Source organism: Grus americana, chromosome 1, assembly GCF_028858705.1.
Source record: "Grus americana isolate bGruAme1 chromosome 1, bGruAme1.mat, whole genome shotgun sequence".
NCBI classification, from domain to species: Eukaryota; Metazoa; Chordata; class Aves; order Gruiformes; family Gruidae; genus Grus; species Grus americana.
In genome coordinates this window covers 40,740,781-40,765,069 of record NC_072852.1, presented here as the reverse complement: position 1 = coordinate 40,765,069, position 24,289 = coordinate 40,740,781, and the positions used below count along the sequence as shown (strand labels likewise).

Below are 24,289 nucleotides of genomic sequence, written 5' to 3'. Positions count from 1 at the left end.
CAATGACGGAGATTTTATCAATGGCTTTATGAGCCACAGACAGAACTAAGGGAGTGGGACTGATTCTGCCACGAGTAAAAGATGCTGAAAGGCAGAGCTGCCATAAAATATGTAGTAATATCACTGCAGCTAAAAAAAATAAGGAGTGGGGGAAGCAAATAAATATGTTTTGATAGTTGCTCTCATTCCACAAGATCAAAAAAAAAAAAAAAGCATGTGAGCATGGGGATCACATAGCTAGTTTATAATACCTGGTACCTAACATAGCATATGTAATAGTTGAGAGGGATTGGGGTGAAGGAATTTGTAGAGGGAGTTTGTACTTAAAGACCAGGGAAGAATTTTTTTCATTGCTCAAACAAAGAAATAAAAACAATTAATCTAGGATCTTTATTTCCACTACCACAGATAGGAACTCAGTATTTAATGCTCCTAAACCAAATTTTATCCTTTGGAAGGACAACGTTCTGAGTCAGATGTGTCAAAATGGAGAGCTGAGGTACAAAGAAGAAACTAAACCTGATGTTTGATCAAATAAACTAGGCATTTCAGCTTATTACAAAGGAAAGAGTTTAAGGAACTGAGCACTTCAGTTTCTACTGTAAAAGAACACTAACAGGCCATTGTGAGAAAATGATGGAAATTGTGATAACATCCCATTCTGCAGTTCTTTTTGTCATGTTTAACACAATTACACTTTATCAGCCTAAGTCCACTTCTAAGAAATGGTGGTTTATTTCAAGATCAGTGATACAAAGGTCTGGGGATGGGAGGGAGAGAACTTTAGGGAATAGGTTGTCTTCTCTTCCTCTGAAATAAGCAGCTATTATTTTTTTTTTTTAATTTATTTACTATATCCTGTACTATGAACAAATTCACACTTTTTGACACACATAAGCATTGGAGGCAAAAACTAGTAATGCAGCAACACATTTTGCCTCAGACATCGCCTAATGACCAGGTATGTGGAAAGTTTAAAACCCCTCTCCACCTTTCTGCCCCACAACAACCTTGCACTAGGCACCCTTGGACCATCCTCATTACAGATGGGAGTGGTGGAACTTACAGCATGGGTCTGCACACTACAAAACAGTCTGCTCGCGGCCCTTTTTCTGTCAGTATGGAGTGGGATCAAGCCTGGAGGTCCCCTCCTGCTCATAGCCACAGCTTGGGGGCACCCATTCAATAATGTTTGCTACCCTGATTTTGGTTTCTGCCAGGGGAAGGAGCTCTTGACAGGCTACTGTGGATATGGGAACTCTTTGACAAACCTAGCATTGAGATTCCTTTGGCCAGGTGGCTTGACAGTGGTTGCTGAGCAGTATTTTCTAAAGATCCAAACTCCCTGGTTTGATTCCTTAAGTGTGATCCATAGTCATGAAATGCCTAGCATGATCCAGACTAAACTGTATCTCTTCAAAGAGAAATCAATGGACAATGGGCCAAACCAGGGAGTGAGCCAACCACTGTGCCCAGCCAGACTAGATGAGAAGTTTGTGACAGTATCTCTGAAGGATGGGGCAGAAAAGCCGGATGATGCCTGCCTCTCAACCTCTCCCTGCTCTGGGCACTAGGTGCTGCTTTGAGGACAACATCTAAATGCAAAAATATGGTGGAACTGAGTTTTCACAAAACACCACATCAGCATCTGGCCCTCTGAACCATTCCATTTTTAACAGGAATAGCTTTGGCTGGTACAGAGGCAGACAAATCGTTAATCGACAACTGTCCATAGATCAAAATGTTTCTGGGAGTTTGTCCAGCTTCTTAAAATGTATTTTGCTTCTGAATACTAGAGCCAAGTCCATGTACATTTTTTTCTGCGTATCTAGAAAGGCTCTTACTCAGCTATTTTATAAGACACAGCAGAAACATGTGCATTATCAAATGTGTAGAACGCCACAAATGATTTTTATGTGACACACACATACCCCGGTGCTAGGTGCCTTGATGAATGCAGTTGTGAGTGAGTGTGGAGTGGGGAGGGGGACACCTCGAGCTGGTGGGCAGCACTGCCACCTCCTCCAGTGCCCACAGCCTCCACAGATCTGGCATCAAGGTGGCCTTTCATCAAGGTGTTCTCCTCTTTGGCTGAGGCTCTTGGAGGAGGGAAGGTGGTCACGTAGTCCAGAAGGTACCTGGCCCGACGGCCTCAGGATGCACATTATTTTCCTGGATGCTGATCAAGGATGTGTGCCTATGTGCAGCGTGCGGGCAGGGAAGGGATGGGCCAGTGGTGGCCAAGAGTGGAGGATGGACCAACAGGTGTGGAGGTGAGAGGGCTGTTAGAACAAAGAAGCACTGACCCCTTTCTGTTACAATTAACGATAGACGCTGGGGCAGGCAAGTGAAGGGCTCTGTTCAGAGCCTCCTGGCAGCCTCTGGATCATTCAGTACAGAATGCTTCAAAGCCGATCCCTTCTGGTGTGTTCACAACTGCTGCTCCTTTGCAGCAAAGACTTTCTCCATTGGCAACCCACACAGCGCGGTTACTGACCGAAGGAGTGGGAGAGCTAATGTTGTTCTCCTGTGGGTGTCTTCAGTGATGAACTGTCACAATATCGTAGCGCCAACGCCTGAATTTAGGATGTAAATGATCGTTTTTTCTTCCATAAGCATATCCATGAATATTGCATCAGCATTTATTTTTCTAGTTAGGCTTTTATAGGTTTATATGAATAACATATACTTTTTCCTTCAGCAGAGTAAGGCTTCATTTTATTCTGCTGGTTGGCCCAAAATTCATCTTGATATGAATGGTCTTAGCCAAAATCAGAATGTGGTGAAGTGGGATGTGATATTTTAAATTTCATTCTGACATGTCAAGCATTGAAAATTCTTAGAATAAGCAGTGAGTTGTTAAAACACAGGCGTGGTAGGGATATGAATATAAATAAGTTATCACACCAGCTCAGTATTCACTTGTTTTACAACTGGGTTTACTTTTTCCTCAGCCACTGCTGCTGTAAGTCTTAGTTCTGGTATTATTTATGACTAGGACAACTGTATTTCAAGTAACTGGTGCACAATATACTGTTTTGTTCAAATTAGTTACTATCTAGCATGCAAAAGTCCATGGAGGAAAAGAAAATGTGGAAAATAGCTCTTCTACTGTGTGTGTTAAAAAACACAAAGAATGCTTTGGAAAGTCTTCTCGAACATTTGTATTCCATCCCAGCCACAAAGACCTAAAACTGTGGCTATTACATCTAAATAATCAGTGGGAAAAATCACAGCACTATGTTTTCTCAGCCTGTTACATATTCATTGGAAAATTATTCTGTCTAAAAGGGAGATGCTAGGGGCATGAAGGACTCTAATCCAGACCAAGTAACATTTTACATCCGTTTCGTGCTAATTTTTTTTTTTGTTCTCTGCAAATAAATACAAGAGAGTGGAGAATATAATAGAAAAAAGTTTGGCAAATAGAGCAATAACCTGGCAGATAAGTGACATAATAAAGTATTTTTTAAATGTGAAATAAAAGAATTCTGCAATGGTATGGAAGCTGGGACAGAGGAAAACAGAAGATACTCTGTGAAAGGGAAGGCAGGCAATCATCAGTGTGAGCAAAACTGGAGGGGAGGGGGCTGCTCACTGACATCATTCAGCCGCAGACGGTGCAGGTTGCTCTGATAAGTGTGCAACCAAGTCTGCAACCTCTAGAGAAAATCAGTAGGCATCAGAATAGAGAATAGTAGGGGGAAAATCAATGAATCAATGTAAAGCGGAACTCCCTACAAACTTAACGGATAGCACCAAATCTTGTCTTGAACTCTGATTGTGAGAACTGTGTGTGATGTTACTTTTCCCCACAAAGCAGAGCAACACTATAAAAACCCGATGCCACAAGTAATAGACTTAACCAGTGAGATTTCTCTTACTATCCTGAAGATGCCTGTAAATTGACAGCAGAATTCTTTTCTCCAGTTCTAATAAGAAGTATTCAGTGGACATACAGGGAATATAATTACCTGTAAATATAATGAAATAAAAGTTAAAATACTGTGCATTATAAAGTTGCTAAATTCTCACCTTTGTCCACTTCCTTATAACATGAGAAAAAGAGATGTTCTGAGGGAAAGGAAGGCAATGCATTTTAAAATAATTTTTTAAAACATATTCAGATAACCCATAGTAGTCCATGGAACTCACTGCCAAAAGATAAAGTTTGAATCAGGAACATATTAGAAAGAGGTACTCACACATATAGTCACACAAATGATGAGAGTAATTATTGTTCTCTGTCTGCCTTTGGCATCCTTCCTCAGAAACATCTTGTATTTGACAGCTTTACAGAGAAAATTGTGGACAGTTTGGACTTCAAGCTTGCAGGTGGAAGAAAATTCCTATGTTAATACTGATAACTGTTCTCTTTTATTAGTTATTCTGCATAGTCACACAAATTAAACTGTTGTTCTGGCCACCTATACAATTTTTGTGCCCTGTCAATTGCCATCTGGATGACAAATGCTGTGGATGACAAACACTAACTGTAATAGCTTTTTTCCTGGTGTTAGAAAAACAATACCCGTTAAAATGAATCATTATATTAACAATACTGTATACCAAATAAATGCCCTGGTTCAACCTCATAAGAAATGTTAGAAACATGGTAAAATACCTGATGTGCTCTTTGCTTCATTAATATAATGGTAGCTGCATCTCAGATATCACTGTTGAACCAAATCTCTGCTCTAATAGATGAGAAAAATTTCCAACAATTCTCTTTGGTTTTGTTCTGATTTTTAGATCACAGAGCACAGTTGCTGCAAATATAATTATGGTGTTGCTGATCTGTTATCTTTATACAAAACTGTCTATTGTGAGTAATCACTTCAAGTAGTGCTCAGAAGGTAGCACCTTGCAGTTAGACTACTGTAAACATGCCAGGTTTTGTAGTTTATGACACAAGCATGGGAACTTAATATATTTACAGGAAGGGGCCTTGAATTTCCTGGCTAAAATATACTAGCTTTGCATAGATTTGGAGGATAAATTTACCCTATTGTGTGGAGCTGAATATGCTTTCTGCATTCTTAATTTAAATCCTAGGGATTGTTTTCAGGAAAATGTCAGTGTAATTGTTCAAAGCACAGCTATGTGCCAACACAAAAGTTCTAGCTGGAGAACAATTTTATGGTGATATCCTATCAGAAGGAATTTGCAAAGCACTGGGGACCAGTAAACTGAGTTTGAGGTGGGAGGCAGAAATTCTTGCACTCTGGTCTGTCTCTGCCACTGTCTCATTAGATCCCTTTGGACGTGCCACACAAACCTCCTCCAGCCGCACTCCTGACCGCAGGGTAGAGGCTGGCTGGCTGGCGTGTCCGTCTGAAGAGATGTAGCAAAGATGAGAACCTTAACCTGAAGTACAAAGTCCTACGTGCTACTATTTGTGCACATCATTTAAGAAGAGTGAGAGAATAAAACAAAAAACCAAAACAAAACAAACAAAAAAACCCAACCAAAAAAAATAACAACAGACACTTTCTGAAGGACCTAAAACTGCATTTCTCTCATTTGGCAGACCTCTCAGCTATATTCTGTCCTGGTCTGTAAGATGCACTAATGAACTGTACACCCCGAAACACTTATTGCACTGAGGCCAGCTAGCAGAGATTGGTTTGTGTCCATACTGCCAAGCTCCCTTTACCTCCCAAAGAGCGGGAGCGGGATGCAGACTGCCTACTGGGAATGGTTTGTGCATGTGCTGGTTCCCAAACCGCGCCAGTGAATTGCTTTGGAGCGCTCCTGTTGGCAAAGGCTAAAAACAAGCCAGGGCTGTGAGGCTTGAAACGTAGCAATATCGCTTACCGAGTTTCAGTGCCTGGGATCGTTTCCTGGCGCTGTGTAATTTCTTTTTCTAGCTGTAGCTTGCACACGAAGAAGTGCACAGCTGGTGTAGCAGCTGATGTGGGGGGTTAGTCCTGGTCGTGGGCAGCTGCTTATGGGTTGTGCCTTTTAGTAATGCTCCTTTCAGCACGGGGTCTCCTCGCAACTCGGCATTGTGGCTTCCCTCCTCCTCAGGCCATCTCAACTAGTTGGAAGGCCACACCATGACTGCCGGCACCTGCTCTCTGGGTGACAGGGTAAGTGCTGAAGACCTGGGCTACCAAGGTGGGAGAAACTGGTCTAGATAATGGGGAACATGAAGTGGGGTGCGGCTCTGAGGGTCTCCTGCTCGGTGCCCAGAGGTCTGTTTTAGCACATAGGCTCATGCCTGGAGAGAATAATGCTCCACCTCCAATTTGCATTGGTATAACATTTCTGTTAGTGCACAGTCACTCTGAAAACTTGTTGCAAGCGCTCGAGTCTGAGTTGCACAAATGTCTGTTCTGTCCAACCCATTACAGAAGTCTTTGCTTATCTGCAGTGTAGGAAGAGGGCAGGAATGTGAATTGTCCCCTTTCTCTGGAGGGGAAGTGAACTCAGGCACCAGCCTAACAAAGACCCTTTAAAGACCGTATTTTAACTATTTGACTCCTGGCTGGTTGAGAAGGTGTTTCGGTTGTGGTTAGAGCTCTTTGAAGCAAAATTCTGTGGGAGTTATAATCTAAATAAATAGATGCAAATAACTATGTACCATCGCCCAAACTTACACCCGCAGTCCATTTCCCTGTGTCTCTAGCACTCGCAAATTTCTTCAGATTAGCATGGGTAGACGTTTCCGCCCCAAGCTCCATCTCTGCTTTAAATTTTCCCACAACCTTTTTTTTTTATTCTCTTGCAAAGAACTAAAAGCTCTTCAAAGCACATGACATTCATTCCTGGGAGGTGATAGTTCAGGCAAATTAGCCCACCCTTGTTCAGAGAAATTCTTCTAGTGCAGCTTCCTAGTCCTCTTCTCTCAGGTGCCGGGGAGCGCTCTGTTTAGCACGCAGCCCATGCCTACCCTTGGTTTTGCCTTTACTGTCTTCTCAAGTTTAATCAGGAATTCTATAATAATTTTATTGTATTCCCAGGTCTCTTATCTGGCGTTTATTCTTGTTACTCCAGTTGCTACTGGTTTTAGCTTGTACACAGGAAACCGCAGTGCCAATCAGTGTCGTTCCCAAGGTGACAGGAAACCCTATTTGGTCGGATGTTGATTGTGCTTGTCTTTACTGCTCCACCCATCACATTTTCTTCCTTTTTGGCTTAAGTTAAGACAAATTAATCAGTGACCGCCATCTGGTAGACAGTTTTGGTGGTTTTGCAGTGATTCGTCCAGCTGACTTTTCAAAAGTCACACACAGCACAAGGAACCAAGGGGAAATATCCATGTTAATATTTAAATTCTTCTCGAGGCCTGGAATCACAGGGGCCGTTGTTGCCCTGGGCACATGAGTAATTTGGGTTGTGTGAGTAATCCCCTTGTCTTGTCCAGCAGCAAGTTTGGTGTTTTAAGTGCTGTTTGGTCAGAGGGTTAAACTCCGATGCAGCTTTCCAGTGACTGATTTCCCTCTGCCTCGGCTTCGTTTCTGTGCTTGACCATCCCAGGCGGGGCTTCTGTCACTGCTTCAATGCTGCCCTACCATGCAGGCAGGGTGAGACATCTGGAAAAGCGAGGAGATGCACCATTAGCTGAACTTGAACGCTCCAGGTATCTCAGCTCAGCCCATAGCAGGATGTGTCCGTCTGTGACATTTACAACCGAATATATCACCTTTTCACATGGGTGGGTTGGAAACGCCGTGCCAAGGCAGGAGAAGAACATGAGTTTCTTTATGAGATTGGGTTGTAAGCAGGATGTGGTACAATTGCATCTCATGAGCCCTTGACTAGAACCCACAGATAATGGTTTCAGCAAAACAAACAACCGATATAGAAGGGAGCATCCATATCAGATATACAGAGTTTTTATATTTACAAGGAAGGTTGATTTTTCAGATCTGGGGGCTTTATAGAAAAGTCTCCTTGAATTAATGTCTGAAAAAGGCTAATGCTTCAAGTGAAAACAAAAATATTCACCTTCCCTCTTGTTTTGGAGTGCATTTCTCACTGATCATGCCATGCCTTCTGGCCAGCTTTTCTGCAGGGCAGCCTAAAGCTGAATTTAGCTCAGTTCCCCTTAATTTATAATGTAAGGAACAGACACAGAACACAGTTAAAGAAAGAAAAGAAAAACATCAAAGTACGTCCAGAACTGCAATAAAAAATATCCAACAATATCTTTGAACTGCAAGAAGCCATGTACTGGTCAGTACTTACATCCAGCTTATACTGTAGCAATCAGTTAATATTCCAGGCCATGAATCTCTTCTTTGAGTGGAATTATAATTCATTTTGTTTCTGTGCATTGTCAGGAGAACACTTACAAATTACGACAGTTGCCTAATTATACTGCCTCTTTTTGGAAAAATCCAGTTCTGGAAATTTAGCAGAGACTTCTTATGCAGTCAGAGCTAGCATGTACAGAAAGCTTAACATTGCTAGCTAGCAGAAATGCCCCTTGTTTGCAAATACGCTTTTGCTCAAAGAATACTGCATGTAAATCTGTGGGTCAGGCTATTTCTCAGCTCTTGTGGGAAATTCTCTTTAGCGTTTTCATTAATATAGTACCTGAGAGCCGTGGTCACAGATCAGGATCCCTCTGTGCAAGGCTCCGTATACACACCAAAATGAAATGATGCTCTATCCAGAAAACTTACAATCTAAACATCAGACAAGGTAGTAGATGTGTACAGACAATCAGGCAAGCCTCAGGAAACGGAGAAGCAATAGCATCATGGCAGAGATGAGGATGCCAGGAGTATGCTGTGAGAATGGCTCAGCCCAAGAAACACTGCCCAGAGGTAGTAGCTGATTTCATATGACACTGACATTTTAGCCAGGTTCTTGCTAGAGTTGTTTGTCTGCTTTGATACCATCACATCCAAGCTGATGCATCAGTTTGGTTTGGCTTTGAACCTTATCTGAGTACGGCCAAGATGTTTCAGGAACTCTTTTTATGATTTTCATACTAAGGCAAGTGAGACATTAATTGTTTAAGTGACTGATCTGAGATGATATTGCAAATCAGTGCCCTCACTTCATAAAATACCTGGACTCTTCAACTCTTCATTCCATTTTCTAACCAGGGGAGTCTATAAGAAGCTACAACAGTGACATTTCTTTCTGAGACAGGGACTTCCTGTATGTTCGCTATCAAAGAATATACTTTTGATGCTTAACAAACAGAGTGTATTGTTGTTATTAATTTATGGTAGCTATAATTATCCCTGTTATGTTAATACTGTGATTTGATAACAGGAGCAAAACAGAACACAGTGACTTCAAATATGCTCAAATATGCGATAGGCATCAGAAGGGGAAGTAGTGTATATAATTCCCACACAGAAAAATGTCGTTTAGTACAATGTTTCTCTAGGGAACGCGGTCCCAATGCTTCGGGATGACCAATAGCAGCTCCCTGGAAAACCGCGCTGCCAGTGAGAGATGGGGCCGGTGCTGGGCAGGAGGCAGCTGAGCCTGCCCTTCCGCTTCCCACCGTCCCCCTGGCAGCCGCATCTCCTGTCTTTGAGATGTCTCAAATCCTTCCTGAGTCGTAGCAAATTCCACCGGAGGACTGCTGCACAGCCCAGAGGCTTTCAGTTCCTTTCCCTGGATTTGATAGTGGACGTAGCAGCGTAACCTTACAACAAACGAAGGAAAGCAATCAGAACGGCAGGAAAGTACACAACAGCTAATAAATCCAATTTGCATGGTCTTGGTTCACTTTAGACTCTGTTTAGCTTGTTTTGCCTCAGTGGATTTATAGAGGTAGCTGCGAAGAGAATTTGGCCCGCAGAGCACAATACTGAATACGTTTGCTAAAGAAGGCGGCATTGTGAAAAGCAGAAAGCTGGTATTGTAATTAATCCCAAAGGCCTTTGGCTACAGAGAATGTATTTGCAATTTACTGATAAGATTAGAATAAAATAAATGTTTTCTGCTTCATCACAAGGATTTTCCCAAATGTAGATGGCCTAAACACCCCTCTAGTCCCTGAGTCTAGTGTACACTATTGCCTGGCTCCCAGCTACAGAGCTCACGATCCTGGGACGATGCCGAGGTCATGAGGTGGGCTAAGAAAGCTGTCCGAAGGAAAAACCCCAGAAGAGGAGAAAACAGACACAAAGATGTGGAAGCAACCTTTGGTTCAGGACGTTCCTAAACTACGGATTGCCAGAAGCTGGAGGGCATACTAAAAATGAGTAACAGTGTTAAGCAATCAGAAATTCCTGCTTGTTTGTTCTTGCATTCTTTGCCTAAACCTCTTCCCACTGGCCATTGTTGAAAACAGGATGCTGGTCAACCTTTGGTCTTACATAGTACACCAAATTTATGTTCATATTTCTACATCACTCCCTTCAATGTACGTTAATCTAACCCGTGTTCATCATTAGTTGTATGGAGCCCTGTGCATTCAGAGCATTTGTACTGAGAGAGATGGGGCGGAGGTTGGGTTGGGAAGGAGTTTGGTTTATCTTTCAGATATGACTTTTCCTCCTTTCTCTTTATTTCATAATGTGATGTGCATTTACAGGAACACTGCTTTTATCAGAGTCCTCACATTTTTCTCCTCTATTCAAATTCATAGAAGTGAATTTAAATCAAGTGATTTAAGTTTCTTAATGCCACGAATCCTTTGCTAATAGAGAACTATGAATCTGAAGCAATTATAATTATGTCACTCTGAAATTTCTGATCTGTACTGACTCATTGATGGTGTGTGTGAGGAAGAGTAGATCCAGAAAGCCGTTGCTCTGGCCCCTGCCTTCATCTCTGGGCACACATACAGATGCAGTTCCCTTCTCTAGAGCCCAGCTCATGCACTCCCATGTAGGAACATCTCCGATGAAGGCAGGCAGTGGCCAGGGCTGTGGCCTTCAAGAGATCTGCTGAGCTCTGTCAAAGGGAACTCCAGGTCACTTACCTGTCTGTTCCTCACCAGCCACTCAGCCCTAAATGGGACTATACAGCTTGGCAATACATCTTTTAAAGGTCTACCTAATCTCTGAAGTGCAAGATAAAGTACACCTTGGTATGCAGACATTTACAGCTGTCTTTTAAAAGCATTCGAGCATTGCTCCATTTCAAATTACAAGCCTAAGTAGATTTCCTAAACTTCATTTTCAAAGGGAACCCAGGCACTTTGCACATTAATATACTTGTTTGAGCAAGCCTTCCCATAGAAAGCAAGGCTGGAAAACCAGACTACTAAAATGAATCAAGAAGAAAAAGCTGAGAAGAGAGAAAATTTTATACACCTAGCTTAGGTGTCAGCTCTGGAAATTTCAGAAGCAACTGAATGGCAGAGCTAAGTGCACATATATGGTTGCTGTCTCTTATAGCCTAAATCCCTTCATCTCGCAGTACAACTCAAGTACGTAAGTCACTCTGGAAATGGGACTGTGCCTTCCAAAGTGCATGAGCTAAAAGGACGTTTGGTCTGTACAGGCAGCCTTAGATTGTCTGCTGCATGACTGAGCAGAGCAGTTTCGCCGCCTCCTTTCGACGTGTCCATAGATGGCGCAGCTCTGTTGAGCAATGGTGTGGGTCTGGAGGTTTTACGTTCTTCAGGAACTGCTGCTGTTCAGTAATTTCTTCAAAGTGCACTAACAATTCATTTGTCTGCTTAGAAATATTCTGTGTGACACTTGTGGTAGTATAAAGATAATGAAGACCAAGTCAAATAAACAAGGAATGTGCTTTTTTTTATTATCTTAAGGTTGACAGGTTGTAGTAAACGCCTCTTTTCCCAGATGTTCCTTCCTGTCTTTCCCAAATGGCAAACTCACCAGGAAAGAACTCATTGTACTGATTAGTCTTCAAGTCACAATAAAAAATAATTTTCTCTTACTGATACTGTCCGAAGATACTGCCCATTTACATTAAGAATACTCCTACCCCTGTCTTTTTCCAGGTCAGCTGGTTTTGGTTAAAGCCTTAAAAGAGTATTGAAGGACATTGATGTAGGAATAGATTATATATTTGCTTGTTTGGTTTTAAGGGTTGTAGATTATATTCCTTAAATGAGCAGCAGGTGTAGGTGCAGGATGGAGGTAGAGTTTGTGCTTAAGAGATTCATTAGTATGGATTATATGAACCTAAATGGACTTATTGATAAGGCTCCTGTTATGGAAAAAAAAAAAAATTAACACCCCCCCCCCCCAAACACTTTTCTCATCTAAAACCTGAAAAAGCTAAGATCAGTCCATTGTTTATTTGTTTACCATAGGGCTGACCAACTAAATAGCAAAAAATCTCGGTTAAGCAGTCTTAAAAAAATACTGTAGTGTTGCACCTCTCCATTTTCATTTATTAGATCACTTCTTTTAGATAGGCTACAGTTCTCTGAACACTGCAGGCAAGCACCCTCTGGGCATGCTGTAGTGCTCAGCAAAGAAGTGAGCCTTGCGGGTACTGGGAAAAGTAATCAGACTTTGCACTTTCAGAAGAGATCTAAATGGGAAATGCAGGTTCCTGCTGATAGCTCCTCCAAGGCATCGTAGAGGTACTTATGAAATGAAATTGTAGAGGGACAACTCATACAAGTATGACAAAAAATATTTTGCAAATTTATTTTTTTTTTCTGATTTCCAAGCAAAAGATACAGCAGACAGAATATGTGGGGGGTTTTAACAGTTCTTGTTGGCTTACCGTAAATAAACGCATTATCTGAGCTCATTAAGTTGTGCGTTTGTTTAATCTGTGCAGCCCTGACAGCTAATTGTTATTCCTCTCCATTCTCTTTTCCCTTTCCCTATTCTTTTAATCCCTTTTCTTTATATTCATTGTCACTTCGTTTAAATTAGCACGTGCATTAATCGGAGAGAGAACAGGTCATCCAGTATGTTTGTGCAATGAGGCCTCCAGTATGAAACAGAGGAATGCTGCAATGCAAGCAGATAATAATAGCAATAAACAAGACTGCATTCAATTAAAGCTCTACCATCTAAAGCAAATTAACCATAAATTAGTAAACATTTATTCAGCTCTTTGAAAAAACCAACTCAAATAAACACAACAAATTAGCATCTTCATTTATTTTTACTTCTGAACATTTAACTCAGTTTTCACTCATGCTGAAAACACATATATGTGAATATGAATCAGGAGTAGAGCTTTATGTTACCATTCGAATTTTATTGGAGAGAGAAGTTTGCGTGACAAAATGCAATTTGATTGTAGAAATAATCTACAGGAAAAGATGGGAGGTTGTATAAGCTTTGCATTTTTGAACAGTCAGTTCCCGTAGCCGAGTGGTGTAGCCTTATCGAGGGCAGAACAGGAGTGAATTGGCAGTACATTAGAAAGCATGATTAAAAGAGGGAAAGTTGAAACTACTCTCATGTCAGCTGTTTTCCTCTACAGGATATTGAGCCATTCCTGTCCTAACCAGATACTGATTGCTTAAAACTTAGTCCAGAAGTACTTGTCAAAACCGTTTCCTCAGTTCATTTTGACATGCTGAGCTGTGAGTAGATCCTAAGAATTGTTTGCAGTTTAGTGCTAGAGGTATTGGCCTGCCCTCGCTCGTGGCTGTGGGAACAAGATCAGACCTTCTGGAGAGAACATGAAGTGCCTCTGCTTTCCAGAAAAGCTATTTCAACTTTATAGCTGAGGCTCCTGATCAGTTCCTATGGACTCAGAGAGGGTTGGAGGATGCTGCCAGTTGCTGCCAGAAGGTTTCTCGTAGCTAGGAAGCTGCAGAGGATTGGAAGTCCTGTCTCACAGTAGCCATATATCCCTCCTCTTTGCCTCTCAACATCAGTTTTTCAAGTGACAAATAAGTGGTAAAAAATAATAATGCAACACTAGAATACTACGAGAAGAGCCATGTGATAGAGCAAACATGAGCAGAAATGGCAGATCTTTTCACGAAGATGCATAGGGTCAGTGTACTTCATCCTATTGCCTCCCTTATAGTCCTAAGCTTAAATATCCTCCAGCTACGGCTTTCTGGCAATAGATGCTTTGGTGTTACATCCAGCTTACCCGCTTTGCGCTGTAAATGAGGTCCTCTGGTTGATGAGATTGAGCTGCCCAAACAAATGGCCACAGGATTCATCTTGGGTGCAGGTGACTGTGAAGGAGAGTAGAAATATCATAAATATCAGTAATATTAACAATTGAATTGCTAAGCATGCTTGTGGAAACATCGAGCTAACAGCCTGGACCTGTCTGTCAGGGATCTCCTCTCTGGAGAGGAAAGGCTTTGGAAATGAGGCCAGGAGCCTATAGAAAAAGAGAGGTCCACTGTTCCTAGGCAAGACAGGAGGTCAGTAGCTAACTTCACGTGTTTAAGTAGCAGTGATATGTCAGGGGATGGCAGGAGAGAGAGGAAGATCAGGTTTTGACCACCTGCACACCAAAGTGCTGAAGGTGGAACTCAGCTCCAAAAATTGTCATGCTTTTTTTTTTTTTTTTTATTTTCATGCATAGTAGAATCACTGGAAAATGACCATACATGAGCTGAGTGGAATCAGTCCTTCAAGGTTTGGGGTTGTATCAATTTAGACTGGCCATAATGCATGTTATCCTTTAATGCAAAGTAAATCAGTCATTTTAAATTTATAGTTACAGATTTTCTATCAAAATCAGTTTGTATTCCTCTGCTGTTGTTGTTAAGTGATTGACATAAATAATACCGAATCTTGAAAACAGTTGAAGAGCAATTTCCTTCAAAGAGTACCTATGACAATTAATTGCAAAATGATTTAAAGTAACTTGAGAAATTACACAGATTTAGGGAACCTGGGGTTTTAGTCCTGCTTCTAACACTAATTCTTCTTTGGCACAGTTAGTTGGTTGATGCAGCTTCTGATTTTTAAGTACTTCAGCTTGGGTATGGTGTAGGTTTAGTTTGTTTAAAAGTGTCGATAACCCCACATTTGAGAGAATTCCTAAAAGCTGCAGCACTTGTTCGAGTGAAAACCAACTGCAACCCAAAACTGTCAGCCAGCAAAACTGAGATCTTTTGGGAAACTGAGTTTTCATCACAGATCTGCCAAGCATAGCGTCTGTATAACGATGCTTCATAGGGCACCTAGGAGTGTAAAAATACATAGTGCGTTATATGCAATAAGTACTGTGTGCAAATATTTATTTTTGAAGATGACATTCACATAGTTACATAATGATTTTTTTTCTTCATTATTTTCTCAAACTAATACTGATGATATTGATTGACCTTTGTTGAAAGTAGGAGTAGATAAGAGGATAATTACATTAGTGGGTATTGTATATTATCAGGACTTATGGAGTTTTCTATTAGAATATTCTCTAATATGTGCTGCAGCACAACAGAAAACTGAAACGTATGAGCTCTACATTTCCAAGAAAAGAATGTAGACCTAGGAAAAAAATGAATCTTCTTTTTTCAGCTTTTGATGGTCAATAATGGAGTTTTGCCACATGCTTAGAAGACTTGAGATAGTATACTGACGGTCAGAAAAAACTGAGAGATTACTGCACCCATTGATGCAACCATACTCTCATTGAGCCCTGCTTTCCCAAGACATCCAGTAATATAACCAGTACAAGATAATGACATATATTTCAGGCTAGCATATACAGAGCAAGGACCATATATAAGCACTTGTGAAAAATACATAAACCATTCTTATGCTTGTTCAAAGCAACTATTTAACAATACTGTGAATGTTACTTTAAAATTTTTCAAATTATATTTCACTTCAAATGAGAGTCATCTCTTAACCTGCTGTGGACAGACTGTAATGGATATTGTAAATCTGGATTTGTGAAGAAATGTCTCAGTCATATTAGAAGATCTGTGTTACTGTTTGCCCAAGGCTGAAAGAAAATAGCAGTATGTTCAGTCCTTTGCAAAGATTTTTTTATAACTCCTCTGTATTTCTGCTTTTCTACTTTTTCTCTTTTCAGCACTGATTTTTCTTGATGAAGTCAATGGAAGTTATGCAGTATATATAAAATACAGGATTAATAACAACAACATTATGTCCTTTTCTGATTTATTGTGCTTTTCACACCCCACTGCAGCTTTACGTATCACATTTGTTCATCTACATGACCATGTTTTCTCCCAGCTATTTTTAAAAGCAGCAGGAAAGCCGAGACCTATCTTTTTTTCCATTGTCCTTTTTTACAAACTTTTACATTTTTTTTTCCTTTACTTACTCTACTGAAACATAAAACTAGATAAGCAGGAGAAGTCTGGCACCGGTAAGGTAGTAAGTGGCAGAAACCACGTACCTAATTGCGCTCTCCCAGTGCAATTGCAGCAGTGCAAAACCCACCAGAATTCAGCGCATGTGCTGATGAGATGGACCAGCAAGGGAAGAGAACCGGAACCCGTGTCTAGACCTAGTCTGTGAGCGCTAGAGAACTAAAGCACGCAGGGGAATCGTGATGTTTTTCCCGTCATCCCTGCAGTAAAACCCAGGGAGAGCAGCCCTGGTGCAAGCGGGATCTGAGGACCCAAAGCAAACTCCCTCCCCAGCAGCCGCAGCCAGGGCCGCTCTTCCCACTAATTAATGGCTTCCTTCCACCCGCACGGCTGACACAGCTCCTGCCTCAGCCGCGCAGAAGCTCGGCGGAGGGATGGAGGACGGAGGGAGCAGAAGGAAGCGCCTCCTGCGTCTGCAATGCCGGGGTCGGAGGGCAATGGCTCTTGGAGGGCAGGAGCCGTCACTGCCGCTTCCAAAAGCACTAGAGAGAATGAAAAGCCGAGGACCGGGAATCTGGGCGTTGCATTTTTCAGGAGTGCTGAATAAACATGGGAACATGTATTTAAAGAAATTACCCAGCTTAAATAAACAACTGGGAAAACGTGTTGGGTAATTGGATTTTCATAATCACCAGCTATAGCTTAATTTTAGGGTCAGGGAAGACCTGGAAATGACCTTGCTAATGATTAATAGGCTTCAGTAACCTGGTGGCTCTCCGAGGTGGACAGGTGGAGCTTCCTTTTGAGAGTTTTCAGACAAACATTACATTAATCTTTTTTTTTTTTTATCATGGTCTGTAATAAAATCTGCTTCTATAAAGGTATTATTAAAAATACTCCAGTGGATTCTCATGAGTGGACTTGTTCCTATTACCCAATTGAAAAGAGGGCCGTGAGTATGTAGTAAGACCCCCTCTGGGATACTAGACAATACACAGACACAAGTGGTTTCCTGATTGCACTTATTCACGTACTCAGTGATGAGGTGTCTGTCCCAGCTGGTGAAACTTCGGAAGAGTTAGTCTCATGCTGATTTTAATGTAATGTTGTCACGACTGTTTACAGTTCCTCAGATTCCTCACATGATGCTCTTCCCCATCAAGACACAACCTCAAGGGGATGCTGGGGGAGGTGTATCATAACAAAATCTTCTCTAATTTGGCCCAGACAATTAACATGGGGAACATGAAGAATATAAAGGTACCTTTAGAAGGTAAAAAAGGGTTGTAAATATTCAGAAATAAGGGAAAACCCACGTGTATGGCTCCTTCACTCTAATTTGAAACGGAAAGATACCAGTATGTAGTCAGAACATATATATCTCTCTCTCTCCAAGAAAAATGCATTGTCTGACTTGAAGTGTCACTGGTCTAATTGAGATTTGTTTATTCAACACCTACTGGAGACAAGGAATAGTTACCAAAAATGGGCTTTGTTTTAGGCGGTACCTCCTCGTTGTTCTGTGGCCAGCCTTGTGCAGTTCCTCCAATAAGGCGGGAAAAAGGTGGGCTTGCTACCTAACCTCTTTCCACCCAGGTAGTAAAAGAGAAGAGAATTCTTACTTTCTACTTTTTTTCTGTAGAAAGTGAAGAAATTAACTGATGGAGGAACATAGAGAATACAAGGAGCCCAGAGCAGGACCTGAGACTACAAGCATCTTCTATTAGGACATACAAGAGCATGATGGGTTCAAGCCCTTCCTCATTTTTCAAGACAAGGCAAAATGTCCTGTTTTCAGCCTTATTCCTCAGCACGGTCTTGAATGCAGTGAAGAAGTCTGCATGATTAATGATAATATTGGCAATAGTTAGTATTGCTAATGTAAACATTATTAAAATTTTTATATTAACTGAAGGATACTTTAAAAGTGTTCCTGGAGAAGCCTGTTTTTATGGAAGAATTACCTTTAGAGCTATTATATATTGTATATCCTGTTATGGACTTTCTGAAAAGACCACTATCCTTTAGGTTATTAATTTCTGCCCTCCATTCAGTTTTTATTCAAGTTGTAGCTTTTAATGTGTTAAATATGCAGCTAAAAATTATTTCTTCTTTCCAAAGTTATTTGATTCTCAACACTGGTGTTCGTCAATAATCCCCATAAATGGTAAAAGCTGTAAACGTGAGGTTATAATTAGATCAGGTATATTTTTTGTTGTTGTTAAAAAGGAAATAGCCTTTTTGCCAAGACTGTCAGTTATAACAATGTAAAAGCCAAAGAAAATATTAACATTTTCACTGTACTTTGTTACTGGACAATGCAAATACTTTTCCTCTGTATTAGGAAATCTCAGTAGGCTCTTCCAGAAGTATGTCTGGGTCTAAATCACTACCCATTTCTCAACCAAAGGTAGCCTAAACAGTTTTCATAGAATCATAGAATGGGGTTTGGGTTGGAAGGGACCTTAAGGATCATCTAGTTCAACCCCCCTGCAATGGAGAGGTTTTGGAGAACTTCATTGCACAACTCTTCTGTGGATTTCTGGATTGTTTTCAAAAGATTGGATTTGTGATTTACTCCCTCAGAGCCACCTGTTTGAGGGACTGCCCTTTCCATGGAATAAATTGCTAGTCATGGTCAGAAGAGGTGCTTTCGCAGGAGGGTTTTTGTGAGAAAGCAGTCTAACAGGATGTTTTCCTTGAGAAGCGGCGTGGAGCTAGGGGACTGGCGGGGGTCAGTCCCTGGGGAGCTGGGTTGGGTACCCGAGCCAGGACCCTCCTGCAAGGTCTGGCACAGAGCGGCCACCACCACCAGCTTGCGCTGTGCCCACCTCCCAGGCTGTCACGGCTCTGGATTTGGGTAGGAGCACAGGTACCACTGACTGGGGCTTCGATATGATGCAGGGTGTCTAGTGAGCCACAGAGCACTACTGGCAGCTTACGCATATGTCAGTTACTAGTCATTTCTGCTCGGGATGCTACTTCACTTGTGCCTACCTCCTAGCAAAATTAGCAGAATCATACCCCACCTACTTCCCTCTGCCAACAGAAATTGTCCCCGTATACCCCCAGCAGCCGGTGGCTGTCTGCGGCCGCCTCGGCTCCATCTTACTTCTCCCACCTCTGCTTCTGTCTCTGACTCACTGTTACCATCTGTGGGCCTGGGCAGCAAAGCTCTTGCTGTCACCCACCCATCATCTAAGCAGAAATATGCTTATGGACAGTATGGAACAATCTGAGATTCACCGGTTCCACCAGGTGGTCTTGTCTCTTGGCCATTGTTGCTTTGTGTTTTGCTAAGTGACAGGTGAGTGACTGAAGTAATTTCTATTCATGCAGACTGACATGATAGAAATGGTTTAATTTAAAAGAAAATTACTGAAGAATCTGCTGACGTGTAGAATAGGAAGTGCATCAAAATTGCATCAGAACAACAACAACAAAGTGTTATGTTAACATGGTTACAAAGAAAGAAGAAAGCAATAAACCCTAAGAATACTTATTCTGGTGGCAGAAAAAGATCACAAAACAGAACAGCAACAGCAGCACTAAGACTCACACTGTCTGAAAAGAAAAATAACCTGTGGGCAACCCATGGATATCGACAGGGCCGTAAAGAACAAGTATTAACTCAAGCAACTTTTGCTGCAGACTAGAGGAAAGCATTTCCCCAATATTAATAGCAGCTGCCTCACAGGTACTATCTGATGATGTCTGTATGATATTTACAATAATATGTGGTATTAGCACAAACGGGACAGTTGTACCTTACCAACATCCCAGTATCCAGAGTGGTGCGTGGAAATGCACCCAACCACCCAGAGTTCCAGCAGGAAAACTGGAGTCACCGAATAATGGGTTAATCAGTAAATGATTAATCACTGACACACAAGATTTTAAAAATGGGCAAGGTGTAGAGCTGTATTATGATCTGGCTGGATGACTATTAGGAGAGAGTTGAGCCAGAGGTGTTACGTTGGGTTGTATATGTCCAAACATGGTAGAGCAACTAAGAGCTTAAAGAAGGCCCCTGTGAGCATACATTAAAGGAGGGGTGATAATGTGCAGAGGTAGGTCTGAAACGTGCGTTGTCGTATCTCTATATGTGCATAGCTGCTTGGCTAAATGTTAGAGACCTTTACACTGAGCTGGGCATCTGTAGCCCAATTCAGAGGCAGCTGAAGCATGCAGTCTTACAGTACTGATTTCTGATTAGTAAACACAAAAAACTTTGATTAATGCCTATGAAAGTGTGTTGAGTCATCACAATTCACAGAGCATGGATTTATTGCAATCGATATGGCTAAAGTTAGGGGTTGAATAGATAACATTTGATCGATGGATTGGAACTATGAAAAAAGACACTTTTCTTCAGTGTTGTTTGGAGAAAGCAACAAAAAGAGTAGCGCTCGTACCAAGCACACAGAAGCGTGCTTTATTTGCATTTTCACGGCTCAAAGGTGCTGTTGAATCCAAGTTTATTTTCCTGTAGGAATGTGAAATGTTGATGAATTTGATTGTCCTGCAAGAGGTGTTTGGCATTTCTGAATAACCCCTCTTAAGTCTGTGACCATTCCTCCTCCTGGGATGCAGCTCATTTATCCTGGTTTATTGCCTCTCCCTTCTCTCTTACCTAACATGAGACATTGTTCACTGTCTTGGTAGTCATGAAGTTTGCACTGCCTTTCCATTTATTTCTGCTGATTTTATCACTTTTTCCCCCTCCATTCTGTATATTTAATTTTAGTAGATTCTTAAACATATAGCTGACATAACTGTGAATTTATTTCCAGGTTGTTATATGTACCAGTTAGAAATATATCCCCCCTTTTTTTTGTGTGAAACATTTCTTCCTTACTAAGACATCACTTTCACATTTGATATCCATAATGATTAGGTAGCATATAGGGAGCAGTTTCTACTTCTAAGAATAATCCAAATAGTTGCTCCCTAACACACTGTTCTTGCAGAGTCAGTTGTTAGATTCAAGAGGTAGGACAATATGTAAAATCATAGTTTTCTGGCCACCCGGTGCTTCCAGTGAAACCAGTCGTGCAGTTTTTGCACATCCAAATCTCCCAGTGACAACATAGGGTGTATAAATAACTCAGGATCAGCTGCACGAGTATGGGACTTCAGTAACACAGATCTGATATAACTGTTTTAATTATTTTCTAACACAGACGAGGCTCCAATGTCTCACTGACTTTGGACATGAGCAGTTTGGGAAGTGTTGAGCCTTTCGTCACTGTGCCAACCCCACGAGAAAAAGTAGCGATGGAATACCTACAGTCAGCCGGCCGCGTCCTGACACGGCAGCAGCTTCGAGATGCAGTTGCGTGTTCTCATTTACTTCAAACAGAATTCATGGTGAGTTTAACAACAAGCTTTAAATGAGGATTTTTTACATGACTGGCACAACAGAAACTGTGGGAAAAAGTAATTGGGCAAGACTTTAGTGTTAAGGTACAAATAATTTCTGAAGGGCAGATGAGATTGCTCCAAGGTGGTGTTTTATGTTTATGCACTGGAGATAGATAAGTCAGTCAGTTATATCCATGGATAAGACTGACTCCTCTCAGTTCGAAGTCCCATTCATAGATGGGATAAATGTTGTATTAGCACTACAGTACAAACAGCCAGGACTGTAACACTGTGACAGTTTCAGAGAGATCATAAAGGCTGTGATGACAGAAAACACGGTAATAATTGGAGATTTTGTTTATTCTCATGTAAACATCACATATGTCTGTAATTTGAAGACTGAATTTTTAGTCACTCTAAATGACTTTTTGGAGCAGGCAGGGACTCCACAAAAAGAGAAGCAGCTCTTGAGTCAGCCCAACATGTCTTTAACAAGCACTCCATACAGCAAGCCTAATATACTTAAGAAGACCCCCAAAAAATGAAGTCTCCTACAAGTGCATTTATTATTATAGAGGGTAGGAATCTAAAACGAAGACAGTGGCCAGGTAGAAACAAGTCAGTGGCCGGGTAGAAACAAGTCACAGCAGAAAAACTCAGTCAGGGAAAACACATTATTAAATATTTCTTTAAGAAGACCTGAAAAAGACTATTATTGCACAACAGCCAGATGAAAGAGGTTATCAGAACTAAGGAGACACTCTTTACGGAGGAAATAGAACAGAGCATAAACTGAAGCAAGTTGAATGTGAAAGCTGAATAAGGCAGGCCAAAAAGGGCTTTGAATTAAAAAAAAAAAAAAATCATAACTTCATTTTTAAATAGATCAAAAGCAGGAAACTTACCAAAGAGTACAAGGATCAATAGAGGATCAAAAATGTAGAAAAGGGATTTGAAGAAGGTGAAGCAATAGGAGAGAAGTGATTGCATGATTTGCTGCATCTCTGTTGACCACAGAAGAACTTAGGGAATTTCCTACCTCTGTGGCAGGGGTAGATTCACACAGGTCACTGGAGGATCTGTCTGCTATTGAAACGTTAATGGAAGAGATTCTAGAACAAATCAATAAAATTAATAAAAGCTATTCACTGGAATAAGCTCGTATTCACCCAGGAATCCTAAAGGAGTTCATAGATGCAGTTAGTGATGTATTAACTGGGTAGGTGTAACCTAGCACTTGGGCCCCAGCAGCTGAGGAATCAGAGGGCCAGAGGCAACCAGAGTTTGTCAGAAGGGCTCCAGAAGAGATCCAGAGAACTGCAGGTCTATAAATCTGATGTGTAAATCAGAGAAATTGGATGGAATTATAGTAAAGAAAGAAGCCAATGGATATATGAACAAATGCAATCCAGTGGGGAATACTCAACACAGTGTAGCATCAGAAGGATTGGTTGCTTCTCAGAGTAAAAGGAGGTCACCAGTGGAGTCCCAGAGGCATCTGTTCTGGAGCTGATGCTGACCAAGGTGCTCTTAAGTCAGCTGGAAAAGGGAACAAATAGGAAGGCAGCAAAGTTTGATGATGACACTGGATTACTGAGGGTAGTAGAATTAGAAATGTACTTCAGAGAAATTACAGAAGGATTTCATGATGGTGATGAGGCAGAGGAAATTCAGGGTTGATAAATAAAATGTTATGCGTTTGGGATAAAATAGGTTTGTATACTTTGATGGGTTCTGAAATACAAAGCTAGGAATCTTGGGAAAAGATTTAGAGAATAATATAGAAAACATCTTTATGACATTGGAAAAATCTATATTGCGTTTACAACTGCATGAGGCTCTGATCTCTCCATCTCAAAGCACGTACAGAAGTATGGCATAATCACAGACTAGAGCAGCTTCTCTATCAGGAGATACTAAATAGACAAGGACTCTTCTGCCTAGAAAAAACTGTGAGAGGCTTTAACAGAAGCCTATAAAATCATGCTAGCAAGGAGAAGGTGAATATGGAGTGGTTATTCATGTTTTTTCATGCTAAAAGAACAGTATCAGGTGACCGATGCAATACGAGGAAAAACTCGTCCCTTTCTTGATAGTTCCCTGAGATGCCTTGCTACCAGCCGCTATCAGAGAGCACCACAGTGGAGAAACCTAACATAAACAACTACCCAACCCAAACTTAGCCTAACTTTTTTAGCTTTTATAACTCATTAGCAAACTAAACTAAACAAACAAAGCTTTTTAAGACTGGTTTAATAGCTCAAATTTAATAAATAGTGCCACACAGAAATGTGTATCCTAACAAGGCATGTAAGAGCAGGAAGACCTATACAACCCCTTGAGCATACTACAGGTCTAACAAAGACATACAAACAATTCAGATCTTATTAAACATGCCACAGCACGTGGTCCCTCAGGTTTCATTTTGTTTTCAATTTGTACATGTAAGTCAATAGAATAGATGATGAGTGCCATCTTGCTCTAAAAATAGTTTTTCATTATGAATAATTGCATCCTATGAAGCAGTCCTTTTATTCACCTTTAAAAAGCCCAGGTTTATAGTAAAAGTCATTTCTTTAAGAAAAATAAATCCCTCAGTTTTTTTACCAAAAATTGGGCAGACAGCGTACATGGAAAAAATTATGAGCATCCAACATACCTTTATCACCAGTTACGCCATCAGTTCTCCGTCATTCTGCTGCTTAGGTAGCAAAGCTAGAAGAAATAACTTCATCGTGTTTAAACCCCTCACGTTAGGAGACAGTTTGTAAAGACTACTTGGCACCTCTGTAGAATCCCATTTACCAG

The 24,289-nt window shown here is 41.1% G+C and overlaps 1 protein-coding gene across 3 annotated transcripts in view; it reads left to right on the top strand.

Moving 5' to 3' along the window:
* The window catches only part of PTPRR (protein tyrosine phosphatase receptor type R), a 152,003-nt gene that overhangs the window by 94,535 nt on the left and 33,179 nt on the right, over nucleotides 1-24,289 (top strand). For all 3 annotated transcript variants that reach the window (XM_054834320.1, XM_054834329.1, XM_054834339.1), the window contains one exon: nucleotides 21,301-21,487. In XM_054834320.1, coding sequence (XP_054690295.1) covers nucleotides 21,301-21,487 — 187 coding nt within the window. The remainder of the gene's footprint in view (nucleotides 1-21,300; nucleotides 21,488-24,289) is intronic.